Below are 19,462 nucleotides of genomic sequence, written 5' to 3'. Positions count from 1 at the left end.
TTTACCCTAATCCTTACCCACACTCACCGCCACTCAGCACTCACCCTATTCCCCCCTTTCCCCAAACACATATGCAGCAGGCAGAGAGAAAGAAAGAAAAAGAAACGGCAGAAAGAAAAGGGAGAAAACGGGAAAGAAAAAGAGGGAGAGCAGAAGGGGGAAGAGAGGGAGACGGCGTCGGTGGGCATCACTGCTACCGTCGCCGCCGCTGTGCTGTTAGGAGGGAGATCCGAGGGAGAGAGAGAGTGTGGAGTTGAGGGAGCAGAGAAGTACGCCGCCACCTCCAGACGTTGTTGCCGCCGCCGTTCGCGAAGAGGGAAGAGAGAGCTCACGGGTGGGAGAAGGAAGTCGTCGTGTCACTGTTGCGAGCCCACCGCCACCAAGGGCAGTCACCGTACCTAAGCTGCAGCGCTATGGAGCCAGCCTCGTCGCAGTCGCCGTTCGCGTCCCGTAGCCACCGGTGGAGGGAGGCCGCCGTTGCATCCTGCTACACTGTCACCACAGAACCACCGGTCCGTCATTAAGCCACCACTGGGAGTCAGACTCGCGAAAAAAAAAAAAAAGAGGAATCTCGCGCGGCCTTCTCATCACTGTCAGACCCGCCGTTCGTCGCCGCTAGTCACCGCCGTGCCTTATCTGCCGCTGCCGAGCCGTTTCTCAGTCACCGCCGATGGAACCCCTGTCTTCTCAGTAAGCATTTCATTTTGGAACCTTTGAAATCAATACTCCGTTATAGCCTATTAGAGATTTTGAGATGTTGGTTACGTAGGGTTGTGTTCCGGTGTTTGCGCGTCGACATTAAGGTTGCTGTTGAGCCACCGGAGCTTCTGGCCGCTATTGGAGCTTCTGCCAGGTCAATTCGGGATTGCAGCTGCTCCGTTCTGCTATTATCGTAAGTATATTTTATTTCGAACCCTTGTCGTTAGTATTCCATTATATATTATTAAAGATTTCGCTATATTAATGATTTAGGATTGGGTTATCAAGGTTGCATGTTACAATTAAAGCTATTGCTGTTATTGCAGAAGTAAGCGACGCTGTGGATGCAGCCGCTGCTGTTGCAGCCAAGGGGAAAAAGGGGCTTATCGCGTTAAAATCACTGCGGGCTTGATTCCTCAAGGTAGGGGATTTTATAAAACTAATTTATTTTAAAGTAGAATTGTTATAAATTGATATGACGAGCGAAATGCTTTTCTGGTGATTATGTAAGTCTTATGCATTGTTTGATTTGTTTGGATGAGTATGGTTGTCTTTTAACTGAGATAATGTTTAATTTTGTTAAAATTGAGATTTCTGATTGGTTTGGCCTGAAATGATTCTTGATATTTAAAAGTCTGGATTTGGTTTATTTGGAAAACTGATTTGGTCTTGAACCTGTTGGAAAGAGTTGAGGATTTGTTTGGTTGGGACCCGAAAAGGGTGGCTGGATCCAAGTTTTAGGGGAAATGCTGCCGAATTTTTATAAAATTAAGATTTTGTTTTAAAATATGATTTAGAAAAAGAATAAATTTGAGAAGTTCCATTACTTTGTTCTTGATTTATTAAGAAATAGATATTTCGAATTTAATCTGTCTACAGGAAGTTTATATTTAAGATCGACTTAAATATGAAAGAACCTGTGTTTTGAAGTTTGACTTAAGAAGTACTTTTGGGAAGGTTACTGATTTAAGAACGAAATGGAATTGATCTGGAACCTAGTATTTTAAACATGTTTTGGATTTTAAACTTAGTTTGGAATTTCTTGATTTGGTTTAGAAACTTTCTTTGAATAACTCAATTTAAGGAAACAATGATTTTTTTAAGAATCTTTACTGAATTTATGGAAATGAGGTCGGTTGTTTTTCTCCTAAAGTCTTGAGACTGTTGAGGAGTTTGATGACCAAATTCTGACTTAGAATGAATGATTTTGAGTTTTCAGAAGAGAATTTAAAGGTGACTTTGTTTTGAAAGGAAATTGAATTGAGGAAAGGTGGCCCTTGAATATGTTGATTATTGAAAGTAAATGGGGGCAAGAATGATTTATTTTGAAATAAGATTTTAAGCCTGATTGATTATGGATATTATTGAAAATATGATGAGGATTTCTGGCCTGGCAAGGATGGTGGTATAGTCCCGCTTGCTTAGTGCGTAAACCGTTGTGCAGTGATGGTGGTTTTGTCCCGCCTGCAGTGAGGATGGTGGTTTTGTCCCGCTCACATACTGATAAATTATTTGGCAAGGACGGTGGTTAAATCCCACTTGCGTGTTCCGGGCAAGGATGGTGGTTTAATCCCGCTTGCTTGTGGAACCTACGGATAAGGATGGTGGTTTAATCCCGCTTATCCGAGTCGGGTCTGGCAATATAACCGACGCGTGAGCTCATGGCCAGTAGGACAGACATGCATCATATGCACTTATATGACATTGTTTGGGTGTGCATATTGTAATTGGTTTGCCTATGTGAATAGTTATATTTAATTTCTAATTGCTCTACTTGACATAGCTGCTTGATTGTGTTTGAATCTTCTTATTTGTGTTTGTGACTGAAAATTAGTTGGATTATGATGAATTGGTTGTTGATTGGTTGCTTGGGCCTAGAGCCATGATTGATTATGACATGGGCTGAAAGCTGTGTTTGGTTTGTGCTTTGGGTTAGAAAAGGATGAAAAACTAAACTGGTTCAGCATAGACTTAATGAGCCTATGCTTGGAACAGTTTGGTCATTCATGCTGTCTAGGAAAAACTTTTAAAAAAAGGCTTTTAGATTTATGAGAAATTAACAGCTTTCCCTTTTAGAAAGAATTTCGGATTTTGAATATTAAATCTTTGGTTTTGAAAAGAAGCATAAGGCGGTTATTAATCACTGTACCTTAATAAACGGTTTTATTCTCATGTCTTACTATAACAATTCTGTAACCCTATAGTGAGAACCCTTTCGAGGACGATGTTCTCACTCCCCTATAGGTTTTTCCCTTTTCAGGATATGGGCGACGGAGCTTTAGAAGAGTTATATTCATTTTCTGTTTATTCGTCATTATTTTGTATTATCTTAGTTTTTGTCTTTCCCTCGCCTTTATTTCTAGCAGTTTTTGCAAGAGGGATAGGAGTTTTCATATGTAAAGTTTGCATATTGGTATGATGTATATATATTTATGTATTATTTGTAAGTAGTGTAAACAGTACTATAATGGATGGATAGAAGTTTTGAATATTCGGTTTTTAAGTTTTAAACAGGCTCATGTTTTACTATTAAATATTTAAAAAGTCATCGTAATACTCGAGCTATTAGAGTGGCGCAGCCGGAAGCGTGACATTTTAATAGTTAGGTGTTACAGGCCGCATGACTGACGCGGCCGCGCGACTTGAGCATAGCGCATTCGATGCGGACGCGTGACGGACGCGACCGCGCCACAAGGAAAACTCCAGATGACGCGACCGCGTGACCCACGCGGACGCGTGACAGAGGCCACGTATCAGAATTTACAGAATACGCCCCCAGCGATTTCTGAAGCCCTTTTGGCCCAGATCCAAGTACAGAACACACAGACTAGAGGCTATAAAGTGGGGGAATGCATCCATTCAAAAGAGAGCTCGCCAATTTTTACTTCCCATGATTTATATTTAGTCTTGAGAGAGGTTCTCTCCTCTCTCTCTCTTAGGATTTAGGACTTCTCTTAGTTTGTAAGAGTGACTCTCGATCCAGGTTTTACGTTTCTTTATTTTAGCTTCCCTTTCACTTTTATTTATTCCAGCACTTGAGTTGATTATATACTTTTATAATTAAATTTATGAATTATTCCATGTTACAGATTATTATTTGAATTAATGATAATTGAGGTATTTTCAGTTTATGATTGCTCTTTTTAATTTATGTTATCATTGTTTCCGATCTGAAGATATTTTATTCCAGCAATTTACTTTTTCCCCTTTTGGTCCTGGTTAAGAAATCAGTAACTCAATAGTTATCAACCCCAGCATAATTGATAATCGTTATCTTGCTAATTAAACTGAACTTCAATAATCCCAACTTTTTCTTAGGAAATAAATAGGATTCGAAGGTCAAACTAATTAGTCCCTTGACTTTCCTTTGCTTTAGTAAGGGTTAACTAAGTGGAATTTAGATTCAACTTTCATTATTGTTGAGAGAGATAACTAAGTTGGACTTCCAATTTCTCTTACCTTGCCAAAAGTTTGCTTTACAGTACTTATTTATTTTAATTGCCATTTACTTTACTTGTCATTCAAATCACTTGCTTCTCACCTTCTAAACCCCGATTACAACCTTTATAGCCAATAATAAGAACATACTTCCTTGCAGTTCCTTGAGAAGACGACCCGAAGTTTGAATACTCGGTTAACAATTTTTAAGGGGTTTGTTACTTGTGACAACCAAACGTTTGTACGAAGGGATTTTTGTTGGTTTAGAGACTATATCTACAACGCAACTGTTTTTATGAAATTCTTTACTAGCAAAAAATCTCAACGTCAGAAAGATAAGAGAATAATATAAAGAAAGATATTATTACTGAATGTGATATGAATTTTCAAGGATTTCAAGGATGCTTTTGCTACTAAGGGTTTGGAATTTCTACCCCTTAGCCCTCGCTGTGGTGCCTCGTTAAAACCCCCTCCAGGAAAACCCTTTTCTGGGAAAAAACCATGGAGTCGGAAAAAAGAGCACATCAGGGAGCGAGGTTCACTTCTAGCTATAATATCTCTTCATATTACAAGCGTGCCACAATTTGGGAAGCTCTGATCCTCCTAGGTCGGACACCTTATAGTACCCTTTTCCTAAGACTTCAATTATCTTGTAGGGTCCCTTCTAGTTTGCCGCGAGCTTCCCGTCGCTCGACTTGTTTACACTGATGTCATTTCTGATCAGGACCAAGTCGTCTGAGGCGAAGCTTCTTCGAATGACCTTTTTGTTGTATTTGTTCGTTATCCTTTGCTTCAACGCTGCTTCTCGTATCTGGGCTTGTTCTCGGATTTCAGGGAGTAACTCGAGTTTTTCTTTGTGAGCTTTAACGTTGCCGACCTCATCGTAAAATCTCACCCTTGGACTTTGTTCGTTGATCTCTACAGGGATCATGGCTTCTATGCCATAGGCGAGTCAAAAGGGTGTCTCTCCAGTAGTAGAATGAGGTGTATTCGGTAGGCCCACAATACTTGGGGGAGCTCTTCAGCACAAGCTCCCTTTGCTTCTTGAAGTCTTTTCTTAAGCCCTGCTAATATAACTTTGTTAGCAGCTTCGACTTGCCCATTTGCTTGGGAATTTCTACCGAGGTGAATTGGTGTTTTATCTTCATGCTGGCCACCAAATTTCTGAAGGTAGAGTCGGTAAATTGGGTACCATTATCTGTGGTGATGGAGTGTGGGACTCCAAACTTAGTAATGATATTCTTATAAAGAAACTTCCGACTTCTCTGTGTTGTGATGGTAGCTAAAGGTTCTGCTTCAATCCACTTCATGAAATAATTTACTCCCACTATGAGGTATTTAACTTGTCCAGGTGCTTGAGGAAAAGGTCCGAGTAAGTCCGGTCCCCATTTTGCAAAAGGCCATAGAGAAGTTATACTAATTACCTCTTATGGGGGAGCGACGTGGAAGTTGGCATGCATCTGGCATGGTTGACATTTCTTCATGAAGTCGGTGGCATCTTTTTGTAAGGTCGGCCAGAAGATTCCAGCTCGAATAACCTTTCTGGCTTAAGATCTTGCCCCGAGATGATTTCCGCAGATATTGTTGTGTACTTTGTCTAGCACTTCTTCTATCTTAGAAGTCGGAATGCATTTTAATAATGGTGTCTATATTCCTCTTTTGTATAGGACACTTTTCACCAGTGTGTAGTTCTGTGCTTCCCTTCGAATCTTCTTGGCCTTTTTTTTCCTCCGGTAAGATGTCGAATTTTAAGTATTCGATCAAGGGAGTCATCCAACCAAGGTTTAATCTGGAGACTTCTAAGACAGCTAGCTTGGTGTCTACCTTGGTGACTAAAGGTTCTTGGAGAGTTTCTTGGATCAGGCTCCTATTATTTCCACCAGGCTTGGTACTTGCCAACTTGGAGAGGGCGTCTGCTCTGCTATTGAGATCCCGAGTTATATGCCTGACCTCGGTTTCAGGAAATCGCCCAAGATATTCTATAGTTTTTTCTAAGTACCTTTTCATGTTTTGGTCTTTAGCCTGGTGCTCTCCGTTGATTTGAGAAGTCACGACTTGAGAGTCGCTGAAGACGACTACTTTAGTTGCTCCGACTTCTTTAGCTAACTTTAGTCCAGCAATCAGGGCTTCATAATCTACTTGATTGTTGAGGCTAGGAACTCAAATTTCAAGGAGACATCTATTTGTGTTCCTTCTTGGCTAGCTAGTATTATGCCTGCACCACTTCCAACTTTGTTGGAGGAACCGTCCACGTATAATTCCCAGGTTGTGGGGGTCTCCTCCTAATCTCCTGCGTATTCGGCCACGAAGTCAGTGAGGCATTGGGCTTTGATGGCTGTCCGAGTTTCGTACCTCAAATCAAACTCGAATAGCTCTATAGCCCATTGAACCATTCTACCTACAACATCTGTTCTCTGAAAGATTTGCTTCATGGGCTAGTTCGTCTAAACTTTTATGGTGTGAGATTAAAAATAAGGCCGAAGCCTTCTGGATGCTACTATCAAGGCGTATGTGAACTTTCAAGTTTTTGATATTTTAGTTCAGGGCCTTGTAGCACCTTGCTTGTGAAATGGACAGGATGCTGTCCGACCTCATCTTCTCATATCAAAGCTGATGCCACAGCCTTTTCCACAACAACTAAGTATAATACGAGTTCTTTACCTGCTTTTGGTCAGGTAAGAATTGGAGGTTGGCTTAGGTGTCTTTTGAACTCCAGGAATGCTTTTTTTCATTTAAGAGTCCATTCGAACTGGAAGCCTTTTCTAAGTACGGAAAAAGTGGCAAGGATCTTAATGCTGATCCTGCCAAGAACCTGGATAAAGCTGCAAGTCGGCCATTCAACTGCTGGACTTCCTTTAAACAAGTCGGGCTCTTCATTTCTAGGACGGCTCTACACTTATCGGGGTTAACTTCAATCCCCCTTTGTGTTAGCATAAATCCTAAAAATTTTCCGGCCTCCACTACGAAGGTGCATTTATCGAGATTTAATCTTATCCCGTGTGCTCTTATGGTGGCGAAGACTTTTGAGAGGTCATTCAGGAGGCTGTTGTCGTCCTTAGTTTTCACCAGCATGTCGTCTACATACACCTCCATTAACTCTCCCAACTGGGGTGCAAACACCTTATTCATCAGCCTTTGATTGGTGGCTCCTGCATTTTTTAATCCAAATGGCATGACCACGTAGCAATAATTTGCTCTAGGCGTGATGAATGACGTCTTTTCTTGGTCTGGCTTATACATCGGGATTTGGTTATACCTCGAGTAAGCGTCCATGAATGACAAGTATTGATACCTCGAGCTGGAGTCTACTAGGGTATCAATGTTTGGTAGAGGATATGGGTCTTTTGGACATGCCTTGTTAAGGTCCGTGTAATCGACATACATCCTCCATTTGCCATTCTGTTTTTTTACCAGCACCATATTTGCCAACCAGGCCGGGTACTTCACTTCTCTAATAAAGCCTGCTTCCAATAGGGCTTGTACTTGCTCTTCGACCACTTGAGCCCACTCAGGTCCTAGTTTCCGTCTTCTTTGTTGAACAGGTCGGGATCCCGGATGAATAGCCAGTCTATGTGACATGAGTTCGGGATCTATCCCAGGCATGTCGGAAGCTTTCCTGGCAAAAAGATCGGAATTTTCCTGTAGGAGTTGTACCAGTTTCTGCTTCAGATCCATTGCTAAACTAGCTCCTATGTTGGTATTTTTTCCGACCTCTTGCCCGATCTGTGCTTCTTCGGTCCTTCCTCCTGGCTGTGGTCGTAGCTCTTCTTTAACTTGGACTCCTTCGAGCTCGATGGTATTGACTTCTTTGCCTTTATCTCTCAGGTTAAGGCTTTTATTGTAACACTTTCTCGCCAACTTCTGATCTCCTCTGATGGTAGCGATCCCTTCCGGTGTTGGGAACTTCATGCAGAGATGGGGGGTAGAAACCACTGCTCCAAGCCAATTTAGGGTCATTCTTCCTATTAAAGCATTGTAGGCAGAAGCTAGATTGACGATGATGAAGTCGATGCTTAAAGTTTTGGATTTCGTCCCTTTTCCAAAAGTGGTGTGCAGGGAGATGAAACCCAGCGGCTTAATGGGAGTGTCTCCTAATCTAAAGAGAGTGTCAGGGTAGGCCCTTAACTCTTTCTCGTCCAATCTCAACTTATCAAATGCTGGTTTGAACAAGATGTTCGTTGAGCTCCCTTGGTCCACCAGAGTTCTATGTAGGTGAGCGTTGGCGAGAATCATGGTGATTACTACTGGGTCGTCATGCCCAGGTACAATACGCTGTACGTCCTCTTTGGTGAAAGAAATGGTTGGAAGGTCGGGTCCTTCATTCTCGACTTGGTAAACTTCTTTCAAGTGCCTTTTTTTAGATGATTTGGTCACCCCTCCTCCTACAAAGCCTCCCGATATCATATGTATATGTCGTTCGGGGGTTTGTAGGGGCGGACTTCTTCATCTGTGACCTTCATCGTCTCTTTTTCTCTTCCCATGATTGTCCGACCTTTCCATTTGATATCTGTCTAACCGACCTTCTCTGTCCAAATTTTCTATCACATTTTTCAGGTCATAGAAATCATTAGTGGAGTGTCCATACAACTTATGATACTCACAGTATTCATTGCAGCTTCCCCCTTTTTGTTCTTGATTGTTCATGGGGGAGGCAGCTTTTCAGTATGACAGATTTCCCTCTAAACATCTACCAGGGAAACTCGTAGGGGAGTGTAGGAATGATATCTCTGGGCCTTTCAGACCCGATTTCTTCTTTTATCTTGGGTTGCCTCTCCTTTTCTTTTGGTTGGTTGGGATGCCCTAGTCGACAGTTAGGTTCTCTTAACCTGGCGTTTTCTTCCATATTGACGTACTTTTCAGCTCGTTCCTGCACATCGCTTAAGGAAGTCAGGTGTCTCTTTGAGATGGACTGGGAGAAGGGTCCTTCTTAGAGTCCATTAACGAGGCCCATTATTACTGCTTCGGTAGGCAAATCTTGGATTTCCAAGCACGCTTTGTTGAACCTTTCTGTGTAGCCTTTTAGGGGTTCTCCGACCTCCTATTTTACTCCTAGCAGGCTAGGAGTGTGCTTGACCTTGTCTTTTTGGATTGAAAATCGCACTAGGAACTTGCGTGAGAGATCATTGAAGCTGGTTACCGACCTTGGGGGAAGGCCATTGAACCACTTTATGGCCGCCTTTGTTAGAGTTTTCGGAAAAGCCTTACAGTGAGTGGCGTCTGATGTGTCGGCTAAGTACATCCGACACTTGAAATTACTGAGGTGGTGCTTCGGGTCAGTCGTCCCGTCATACAGGTCCATGTCAAGGCTCTTAAAGTTTCTGGGAACTTTAGCTCTCATGTTATCTTCGATGAATGGGTCCTCTTCCCCTAAAGGGGTGTCTTCTCGATCTCTGCGGCAATCCTTATTTTGGAGATTGGATTCCAGCCTTGAGAGTTTTTTTCTCAAGCTCTCTTCGTCGCTCGATTTCTCTCCTTAAGCTTTATTCCGCTTCGCGCTGTCGTTCTAGTTCTTATTCGAGCTGCTCCAATCGACCTTGGTGACCATGTAATAGTCCCATTAGGTCAACAGAGGAGATCTTTTTTGGTCCCTGTGTATTGGAGGGGCCTTCACCATGCTGTCTTTCCATTCCTTATAAGGATATTATTGCTCTGCCGTTGTTGACTGCGTCTTAATGCTCTTGCTCAGACTTCGATGCGGTATGTCCATCTTCTTGTTGGTCGTCTGCCATCGTTGGTCGATCTTCCAGGTCCCCAGCATTGGCGCCAATGTTCCTGGGCTTACCTAGAACCGGATGGTAGTTGGTCCTATTTGTAAGGCCCAAGCACTAGAAGAGGGTGGAATCCGACTTATTTTATGTTTGGGAGCCTCCGTTCGAGTTGTGTGTTCCAAGAGATGGGAGGTGGTACTTGCAAAGACACTCCAATGCCTAAGTTAGCAAGGGGGTAAGCAGGTTAGAGTATTAAAACTTAGTTTTACCTAAGTGCTTCAGTGTATTTATAGATGGTGAGCCAATAAACACCGTTGGAGTAGTTCCACTTCTGATGCTGGATAATCGTCCTCTTATCTTAGGGTTGTTGAGATATCTTTTTTAGAAGTGGATGAGAGATTTTAGGAGGTAGTTACTTATTTGAATAAGTGTCATCTGCGAGCTCATGTCGAATCCGACTTCTTTTGGGGAAGTCGGGTGATCAGTGAAGGCCAACCCTTTGGATTGGGCTTTTTAAACTTGATTGAGCCTGGCTATTGTATTGGGCCAGGGTAGGAACATATATATTTCAAATTTTGTTTGTTGTATCAGAATATATTTAAAGGATGGGAAACATGAAGTTGATGCACGATAAATAAAACAGAAAAAAATGAGAAGAGAATTGAAACGATTATCTCCCACTCTTCCTCTGTTTTATTTATTCCTATCAACCTCTCTTAACAATTGACAAACCTCTCCTAACGATTGGCAAACGGTTATCTCCTACTTTTCTTCTATTTTATTTATCCCCATCAACCTCTCCTAATAATTGGCAAATGGTTATCTCCCACTCTTTCTCTTGTTTTATTTATCTCCCTAACACACAATTAAAACGCTTATTTCCCCATTCTTTTTTCTATTTTATTTATCCATCAATTTAACGCTTCCCCTCTTTCAATTTCTAGAGTGGGCATAATTACCGTATTTATTCTCATCATGGAACTTGAACATTGTACGAGTTTTTTATTTTTAAATCAATCCAATTCGATCTATAATTTAATCTAAAATTTTTTATGTACTTTTTTTGAGTACTAATTGACGAAACATATCCAATTTAATCTCTTCTACCAATATTTTTAAGTACTAATTGCATGCTAAAAGTTTGAATTATTGATATTATTAATATTTTTGTTATTTTCAGAAAATATATTTTTATATTTACAGATACGTACATCTCGTTTACACTGTAAACGAGATAAGAGAGTGGTATTTATTTCGGTAAATATTTTTTAAATTATTTATTTCAGTAATTATTATAATTAATTTATTTATTAAAATAAAAAATCCTGAATTACACTAGTTGGCTGACGGCATTTCGGCCTGTTTGTCATCCCTATAATTTACAACGGAGCAATGTTAGGAGGCCAGCAAATTTTGTAATTTATAGTTATTAATTAGCTATTATTAATATTTTTAATGATGTGAAATTACATCTAATAATGTGAGATTACTCACTTTTCTTTTATAGATTAGGGACCCATTTGGGAAACTTCAAAAGTAACTTTTTTGAACTTTTGACTTATGAAAAGTAGTAGTATTAATGTCTGGTGCAATTTTCAAAACCAAATTGCAGCTTTCTAAGAAGCTATTTAGGAGTTTATAGAGAAGTTAAAAAAAAAGACTTCTCTCATAATACTACTACTTTTTATCATATTTCTATAAAATAAGCATTTTTAGAGCTAAAAACTCAAAAACAAAATAACTTATTTATAAGTTACTTTTAATATAGTCATTTATTGTTTAAGTTATTTTATCAAAAGGAGTTTAACTAAGCTGTTTACCAACTGGCCCAAGTGCTAGTTTTTTTTAACTGGAAAGGGAGGGAATTCATTTAACGGGAACCAAAAGGTCCAGCAAACCAAATTGAGTACATGAACAGGAGCATCCTCTATCCACACAGAATTTGGATTGGTAGGTGCTAATTATGCTAGTTCATGAGCAATTTTGTTTCCACCTCTCTTTACATGATTGAAACTAACTGATCTAAAATTACTTACTAGGTCTAGGGCATCAATAATGAAAGTTCCAAAACAAGAGTCCAAATTACCTGCTTTTTGAGAGCATTCACTACCTATATTGTCACTCTCTAATATAATATTAGTAAAATAACACTCCATTGCTAATTTTATACCAACAAAGGCTGCATAAGCCTCTGCCTCTCGTGGTTCAAGTGGGTATGGTATGACCCATGAAGCTACTGCCATTATTTGGTCCCAATTGTCTCTAACTACCACTCCCACACCACCATTAAAATTTCTGAAGATTGCAGTGTCAACATTAACTTTCAAGTCAGAGTTTGGTGGGCACTCCCAATTTTGCATTAATGGATGCTCCTGTTCATTCCTTCTTGTCCTCGTTTCCTCTCTGATCTGGGTTTGCCAAAATTCCTTAAAGAGGGATCTAACTTTTTCCAATTCTTCTTCGATCTGCAACACCCTTTCCTCAAACACCATGGAGTTTCTCGCCTTCCACAATTGATTCAGCATGGTACAGAACATTCCCTTTTCTTCTTTCTAAAGAATCTCTATTGTACTCATTATCCATTTTTTCAGGTTTGTGTCCCTTCCAGCTTCAGTTCTAAGGGTGAACGGGGAGGCAAACCAGAATCTTTTTGCAAATTCGCAATCCCTGAAGATGTGCTCCTCAGTCTCTTCCTCATTCTAGCATCTGGTGCAGATCGGTGAACAATTAATTCCTCTTCTGTTCATCAGGCTCTTCTTCATTGGCAAGGAGCAGTGTAAGAGTCTCCACATGAAGTTCAGTATTCTTAGGTGAGCTTTAATTTTCCATAGTTACTTCCAGGTATTCTCTTCCTCTTGGTCTATGCTTGAATTGTATGGTTGGTTCTTGTTTTGGATTTTTATTTCATGATAGGCCAGTTTGACTTTGAAATTTCCATCTCTAGCTTTCTTCCAAATAAACCTGTCTGGTTAATCTGACCTGGGAATAGGAATTTTGACAATCTGTTTTGCTTCAAAATTTAGGAATATCTAGTTTATTAGCCTTTTATTCCATTCTTTGGCATCTGTTGCCATCAGCTTTGCAATTGTTGCATCTGCTTCAAGAATCTTTGGAGGGGACCAAACTTTTGATCCATTTCGTTTTGGGAACAAGGGGTCCTTCCAGATCTTGATATTGTTTCCGTTTCCAACTTCCCAACAACCTCCCCTTTCCAACACTCCTTTTGCTTGCCAAATGCTCCTCCAAGTATAGTTTGGTGTGAAACCAATCTTCGAGCTTAGAAAATTTTTTTTATTAAAGTACTTGCATTCTATGGTTTTGGCTGCTAATGAATCTGGGTTCCTAATCAATCTCCAACTTTGTTTGCAAGAAATGCCATATTGAAAGCTTCGATATCTCTGAATCCCAATCCTTCGCTCTATTTTGGTAGGCACATCTTGTCCCATTTTATCCAATGAATCTTTCTTTCTCCGTTCTTTGAGCCCCAATAGAATCTGTTGGTCATAGACACAATATGCTAGCATAGGCCGCCCGGAAGTTTGAAGCATCCCATTATGTATGTTGGGATCGATTGCGTGACGGACTTGATGAGCACCTCTTTTCCCACCCTCGATAGACACTTCTCCTTCCACCCCTTCAACTTCTTCCACACTATGTCTTGGACATGCTCAAAAACCTATTTCTTAGATCTCCCAACAAAAGTAGGAAGCCCTAGATACTTGGAATGTCTTTGTACAGCCTTTATCTCCAAACATTCTTGGATAAGCTTCTGTCTGTTAGTTGGTATGTTTTGGCTAAAAGATAACTCCGATTTTTCCAAGTTTATTCGCTGTCCCGAGGCCCTCTGGTATGCAATCAGGCCTTCCTTGGTGGCTTGAATGTCTCGGTTAGTGGCTCTAGTGAAGAGTATACTATCGTCGGCGAGGAATAGATGGTTTATTTCAGGTCCATTCCTTGAGATTCTAATTCCGTGGATCAGCCTACTGTTTTGTGCCTTAATAAGGGTTCCCGATAGGGCTTCAGCATAGAGGATAAAGAGGTATGGGGATAGGGAGTCCCCTTGCCTCAATCCTCTTGATGGCTTGAAGCTTTTGGAAGGGGTACCATTTAATAGTATTGAAAAGGAGGTAGTGCTAATGAAATTCTAAACTTTTTGCACCACTTGTTTGGGAACCCCATTGAGATCAGGACCTCTCTTAGGAAGCTCCATTCCACTCGATCATATGCTTTCTTCATATTAAGACCTCTTCTTCCTTTTAACCTTTTCTTCATGTAATGGAAAGCTTCAAACACAATCATACCATTATCTGTTATAAGCCTACTCGGGACAAATGCACTTTGATTTTCTTCAACTATTTGTGAAAGGATTGACTTCAGCCTATTTGCCAAAGTTTTAGTTGCTAATTTGAAGATGACGTTACACAGGGATATTGGTCTATATTCCCTTGTATGCTTCAGCTTCTCAACTTTTGGTATCAAACAGATGTGGGTTTGGTAAATAGGTATCGGATCTGCTCCTTCATTCAAAATCTTAAGCACTGCATTTGCCACTTGATCTCCCACAGTTTTCCACATTCTTTGATAGAAAATTTCCGGTAATCCATCCGGGCCCGGTGCTTTTGTAGGATGCATCTGTTGAAGGCCTTGGAAAATCTCCTCTTTTGTGAATGCCGCATTGAGAGTCTTGAATCTGTCCTTGTTTATCCTCCCCTTAACCACATCAGCCACTTTCTTCTCATTCTGTGTTTCTTCTGATTTGAACAGATTTTCGAAAAAGCCCATCATGACCTCTTCTATCTTATCTTCATCTTCATACCTTATGCCTACATCGTCTGTGATCGCTTCAATTCTATTCCTTTTTCTTCTTTGTGATGCTTTTTGGTGGAAAAATTTTGAATTTCTGTCTCCGTGCTTCAACCAGGTCGCTCTTGATCTTTGGCTCCACCATACTTTTTCCATCTTCAATAGCTCATCTAATTCTGCTTCTTTCTCCTTTGTTTCTTTTATCACATCTTCTGTTTAGGAGATAGAATTTAGTTGATTGATCCTCTCTTGGGCTCTCCTCACTCTTCTTGGAATGTCACCAAAATTTTGTTGTCCCCAATGGTCTAATTTCTTGCTACAACTTCCAATCCTTTCTTGAATGCTTCCTTGGCAAGACTCCCAAGCCTCCTTCACTACTGTTTCACATTCTTCATTTGACAACCATATCTCCTCGAACCTAAATCTTCTAGGACCATTCTTCCTCTTCCATACTTCACCGGCTAGGTCCATCAAGATCGGACAGTGGTCTAATTTATATCTGAACAGGTGCTGGATCATCGTCTTTGGAAATGTTGCAGACCTCTCTCTATTAGCAAAGACTCTGTCTATTCTCTCTTGTATGTTCTTCTCACCATCTTGTCCATTGGACCATGTAAAAAGGTAGCCCACATATCCCAAATCAAGCAATCCACACGTTTGTGCCGCTTCTTGGAAGTCTCTAATTTAGGAATAATTCACTTGGTTTCCCCCTTGCTTCTCTTGTTGTCTCATCACTTGGTTGAAGTCACCGAATATTATCCATGGCATATCAGATGTTTGCCCAAGTGTTCTCAAGAGTTCCCAGCTTTCCTGTTTATTTTGGCTCTCAGAGAAGCCATAGAAGCCCATTGCCCTCCAACAAGTACCGCTACCCGCTACTCTCACTTCCATGTCAACATGGTTGTTTGACATATAAATCATCTCAACCTCCAGAGACCTATCCCATAAAACAGCCAATCCACGCCCTTTATCTTCCATCACCTCTGTAGTCCACACCGATAATGTTGTTCATTCCACCCTTATATCTTAATCTCATCATCTCATTCACCTTTTGCCTAGTCTCTATTAAGAAGACTAGGTTGGGAGCTTGTTTTTAATGAGCTTGTTTAGAGCTTTAACTCTCCATGGGTTTCCAAGCCCACGACAATTTCAGCTTAAGATCTTCATTGGTTTTGGCGGGGCTGCTTTGCAGCCTCCACAATTTCTGTTTTATTTCCAGAGAATTGTTTTTTGGACTTTCCTTTTTTGTGCCTTGTTTTCTTTTTCTATTTTTCTCTCTGTATCATTTGGTATTTCTCTAGCTTGTTTCTTCCATCTCCTTGCCGTGCTTGCATTCTCTCCTTTGCTTGAGTTTGTAATTTCCTGTAGTGGAATTCCATCTTCTTTCTTCTTTTCCCTATCTTTCCAGTTTGCTTCCTTTTCAGTCACCATATTCTCCTTCACACTCATTTCCAAGGCTGGCCTTGTTTCTTCTCTGGTTTGTCATTTCTCTTGTTTGTTGATTTCTATGGTTTTTTTCCTATAAACTCATGGAGTTCCTTCCCCTTTTTGATCCCATCTTTAAGATCCCTCTCCGGTGAGAAGGTTCCTGGGAGTGTTATCGCAGGGGCCTGGCTATTATCTTTTCTAATGTCGGCCTCAGAGGAGTCCACTATTGACAGACATGCCAGTTTTTCCATTAGTTTCTCTGTGATTCTTGCTTTACGCTTTTCTTCTTCTTTATTTTCTTCTTGTTGTTTTTCATTTGTTCTTGTTGAGTTAAGAAATCAACTAAATCAATTTGATGATGACAAACATTATTTTTAGTGGGTTAAACACCCAATTAATTTTTAATTGAATTTGATTAAGTGTTGCAGGCCAAAGAAAAACAAAGCAGAAGCCTAATTGGATGGAAAATAAAACCAAAGGTGATGAATAGAAAGCAAACGGGCTGAACTTGAAAAGAACCAACCCAAGCCCGATTTCATCTCTTAAGCAAATCACTTCAAATTGCTTTCACCAAAAGCAACGTTCACTTTTTTCTCTTTGGTCAGAACTTAGAGAAAGAGAGAGAAAGCTTAGTTTCTAAGCTGTTCACCAAAGAAGAAAGAAAGAGAAGGATTAAGCAAGAAAGGCATAAGTCTAATCACCCAAATCAAACCACATCAGGCTAAAGCAGAGGTCAAAGGTAACTTATTTCCTCTTGCATGCATATTGCTTTCTTCTCCTCTTTCCCAACTCTCTGCCACTCCAAATTGAGATAAATAAAGAAAGTAATCTCTGTTAAGCTCTGCTACAAATCTATGGTCAAATTTGTATCTTGGGGACCAAGTAATGTTTTAATGGCTTAGATCTGGATTTACCATTGAAAATATTTTTTCTCTATTGTCCTGTGGCTTTCGGTCAAGGAAGAAGGTCAGAACCAAAGTTCCTAATATGAGGATTAACTGGAAAAAGTGATGTGGTAAGTTGGTAACACACAGCTCAAGGAGTTGACCTAGGAGAAAGCAACTTAACAACATGCAAGGAGATAGAAAAGAAGATTGTTCATCATTCTGAAGCCAAGGAGAGAAAACCAGTGTGTTGAGGTTTATGTTCTGAGAAGAGTTCTCTGAAGAAGTTCATCAATTTGGACAGTGCTTTCTAGTCAAATGAGCATTCTGCCAGAATGAGGAACTGAATCAAAGGCAAGCAAATCTGGTTTATCACATAGCAAAGAGGTTATTGAAGCATTAATCTCCTTTATGTTTTACAGATTGTAATTTTCTTTTTAATGTTTATCTTTCTGTAATTTCTTGAGGTAAATGACAGAATGAGAGAGCTCAAGTAAAAGCCTAAGAGTGGAAAGAGGTATAGTGATACACTTGAGTGAAAAGCCTAGAGTGATTTCAGATTTCTTTAGGTTGATTCTGTGTCTTGTATCTTGTACCTGTGAGGTACCCTTTTCTTAGTTGGGTGCGCACTAAGAGTGAAGAGTTAGGTATTAGCATAACCAAGTCAAGTTAGGTTAGAACTTGAGAGTGAAAGGATTGTGTCAATCCTGTGAAATTGGTGTATGTAATACTTTAACTATAGTAGAAATTTCACCACTTTGTAGTGGAGACTGGATGTTGGTTGCATTGCACAACGCAACTGAACCAGGATACATGATGGTGTCAACTTCTCTCTTCCCTGCTCTGTTCTGTTTTCTGATATTCATGAGACAAAATGAAATTGTCTCATAAATTTTCCGCTGCTGAGTTCAAATAGATTCAGATTGAAAGTTTGTTTTAAAGGGTTATTTTATTAAAGTAAAAGAAGGTCATAGATTCAACCCCCCTTATCTAAGTCTTCTACAACCTTCAATTGGTATCAGGAGCCTTGGTCTCAAGAATCAAGCTTCACCGCTTGGAGCAAAGGTCCAATGACAAACAACTTGGGCACAATCACGGTTGCCTACACTCAAACTGAAGGCCAGTCAAACAATAGGTCTCCCTTCTTCAACGGGAAGAACTATGCCTACTGGAAAGAGAGGATGAGGATCTTCATTCAATCCATTGACTACAACATATAGAAGATTGTTGTAAGCGGTCCCAAGATTCCAACAAAAATAAGTGCTAATGGAGCGGTGACTCCAAAAGAAGAAATTGAATGGAATGATGACGACAAGAAAAAAATGGAGTTAAATGCTAAAGCCATCAACCTTCTTCACTATGCTATCAGCTTTGAAGAGTACCGAAAGGTGTCTAGATACAAGACAGCCAAAGAAATCTGGAAAAAATTCCAGGTTACACACGAAGGTACTAAACAAGTCAAAGAAACGAGGATTGATATGCTGCGAAAAGAGTACGAGATGTTTAATATGAAGGATGGAGAAAGCATTGATGAAGCGTTTGAGAGATTCTCAATCATAATCAACAACCTTGATGCTCTGGGTACAACCTACTCAGAACAAACCCTAGTGAGAAAACTTCTTAGAAGCCTCACAAAGGAATGGAAAACTACTGCCACTATCATAGCCGAGAGCAATAACCTAATCCCTATAACCTATGATGCGCTGAGAGAAAAACTCCTTGCCTATGAAGCCACACACACAAATCCGGACTCAAAGAAAAAGGGAATAGCCTTCAAGTCAAAAATAGAATCAAAAGAGAGTGAGTCTAGTGATGGTATTCAGATGATGAACTTGTGTTTTTTGTTAGGTGACAAACCCCAATTTGACGGTTTATCTTGTATTGAATTTAGGGGATTTTATCACCTTTTACCCACATTTATTCAATGAAATAGCATGGTTTTGTATATTCTCCTTTAATTGTGCTTAAGAGTGAAAATATGCTTTTTAGGTCTTAAAATAGCTAAATTTAATTCTCCTTGATTCTATTAGATGCCTTGATATGTTTGCTAAGTGATTTCAGATTTAGAAGGCAAAGATTGGATCAAGGGAATGAAGAAAGAAGCATGAAAAGGTGGAGAACTCATGAAGAAATGAAAGAACCGGAAAGCTGTCAAGCCGACCTCTTTGCACTTAAATGACCATAACTTGAGCTACAGAGGTCCAATTGATACGGTTCCAGTTGGGTTGGAAAGCCAACATCCGGGGCTTCGAAACGATATAAGATTTGCCATAGTTGCTACACGTATGGTGGCGCGCACGCACAAAGTACGCGCACACGCCGTTGCTGCCACCTAGTTCACTTAAAGCAAAACGTGGCCAACGAATTCTAAAGCCTTGTGGGCCCAATCCAACTCATTTCTGATGCTATTTAACCCAAGGAGTGAAGAGGGAAACATATGTTAGTTACCAATTAGTTTAGTTTAGCTTTGTAGTTAGAGTTAGAGAGAGAAGCTCTCTCTTC

At 40.2% G+C, this 19,462-nt stretch overlaps 2 protein-coding genes across 2 annotated transcripts; both read right to left on the bottom strand.

Moving 5' to 3' along the window:
• Positions 1 to 11,806: 11,806 nt before the first annotated feature.
• On the bottom strand, positions 11,807 to 12,370 carry LOC110272089 (uncharacterized). Its single transcript, XM_021123905.1, has one exon. It carries the CDS (start codon positions 12,368 to 12,370, stop codon positions 11,807 to 11,809), a length of 564 nt encoding a protein of 187 aa, XP_020979564.1.
• Positions 12,371 to 12,874: 504 nt separating this feature from the next.
• On the bottom strand, positions 12,875 to 14,627 carry LOC148565771 (uncharacterized). Its single transcript, XM_088487229.1, has 2 exons — positions 14,107 to 14,627; positions 12,875 to 13,502 (listed from the first exon to the last, which is right to left on the bottom strand). The coding sequence occupies exons 1-2, from the start codon at positions 14,625 to 14,627 to the stop codon at positions 12,875 to 12,877; spliced, it is 1,149 nt and encodes a 382-aa protein (XP_088343355.1).
• Between the last annotated feature and the right edge of the window lie 4,835 nt (positions 14,628 to 19,462).

This window comes from Arachis ipaensis, chromosome B5, assembly GCF_059453495.1.
Source record: "Arachis ipaensis isolate K30076 ecotype BB chromosome B5, ASM5945349v1, whole genome shotgun sequence".
Classification (NCBI taxonomy): domain Eukaryota; kingdom Viridiplantae; phylum Streptophyta; class Magnoliopsida; order Fabales; family Fabaceae; genus Arachis; species Arachis ipaensis.
This window is presented reverse-complemented; position numbering and strand designations above follow the sequence as displayed.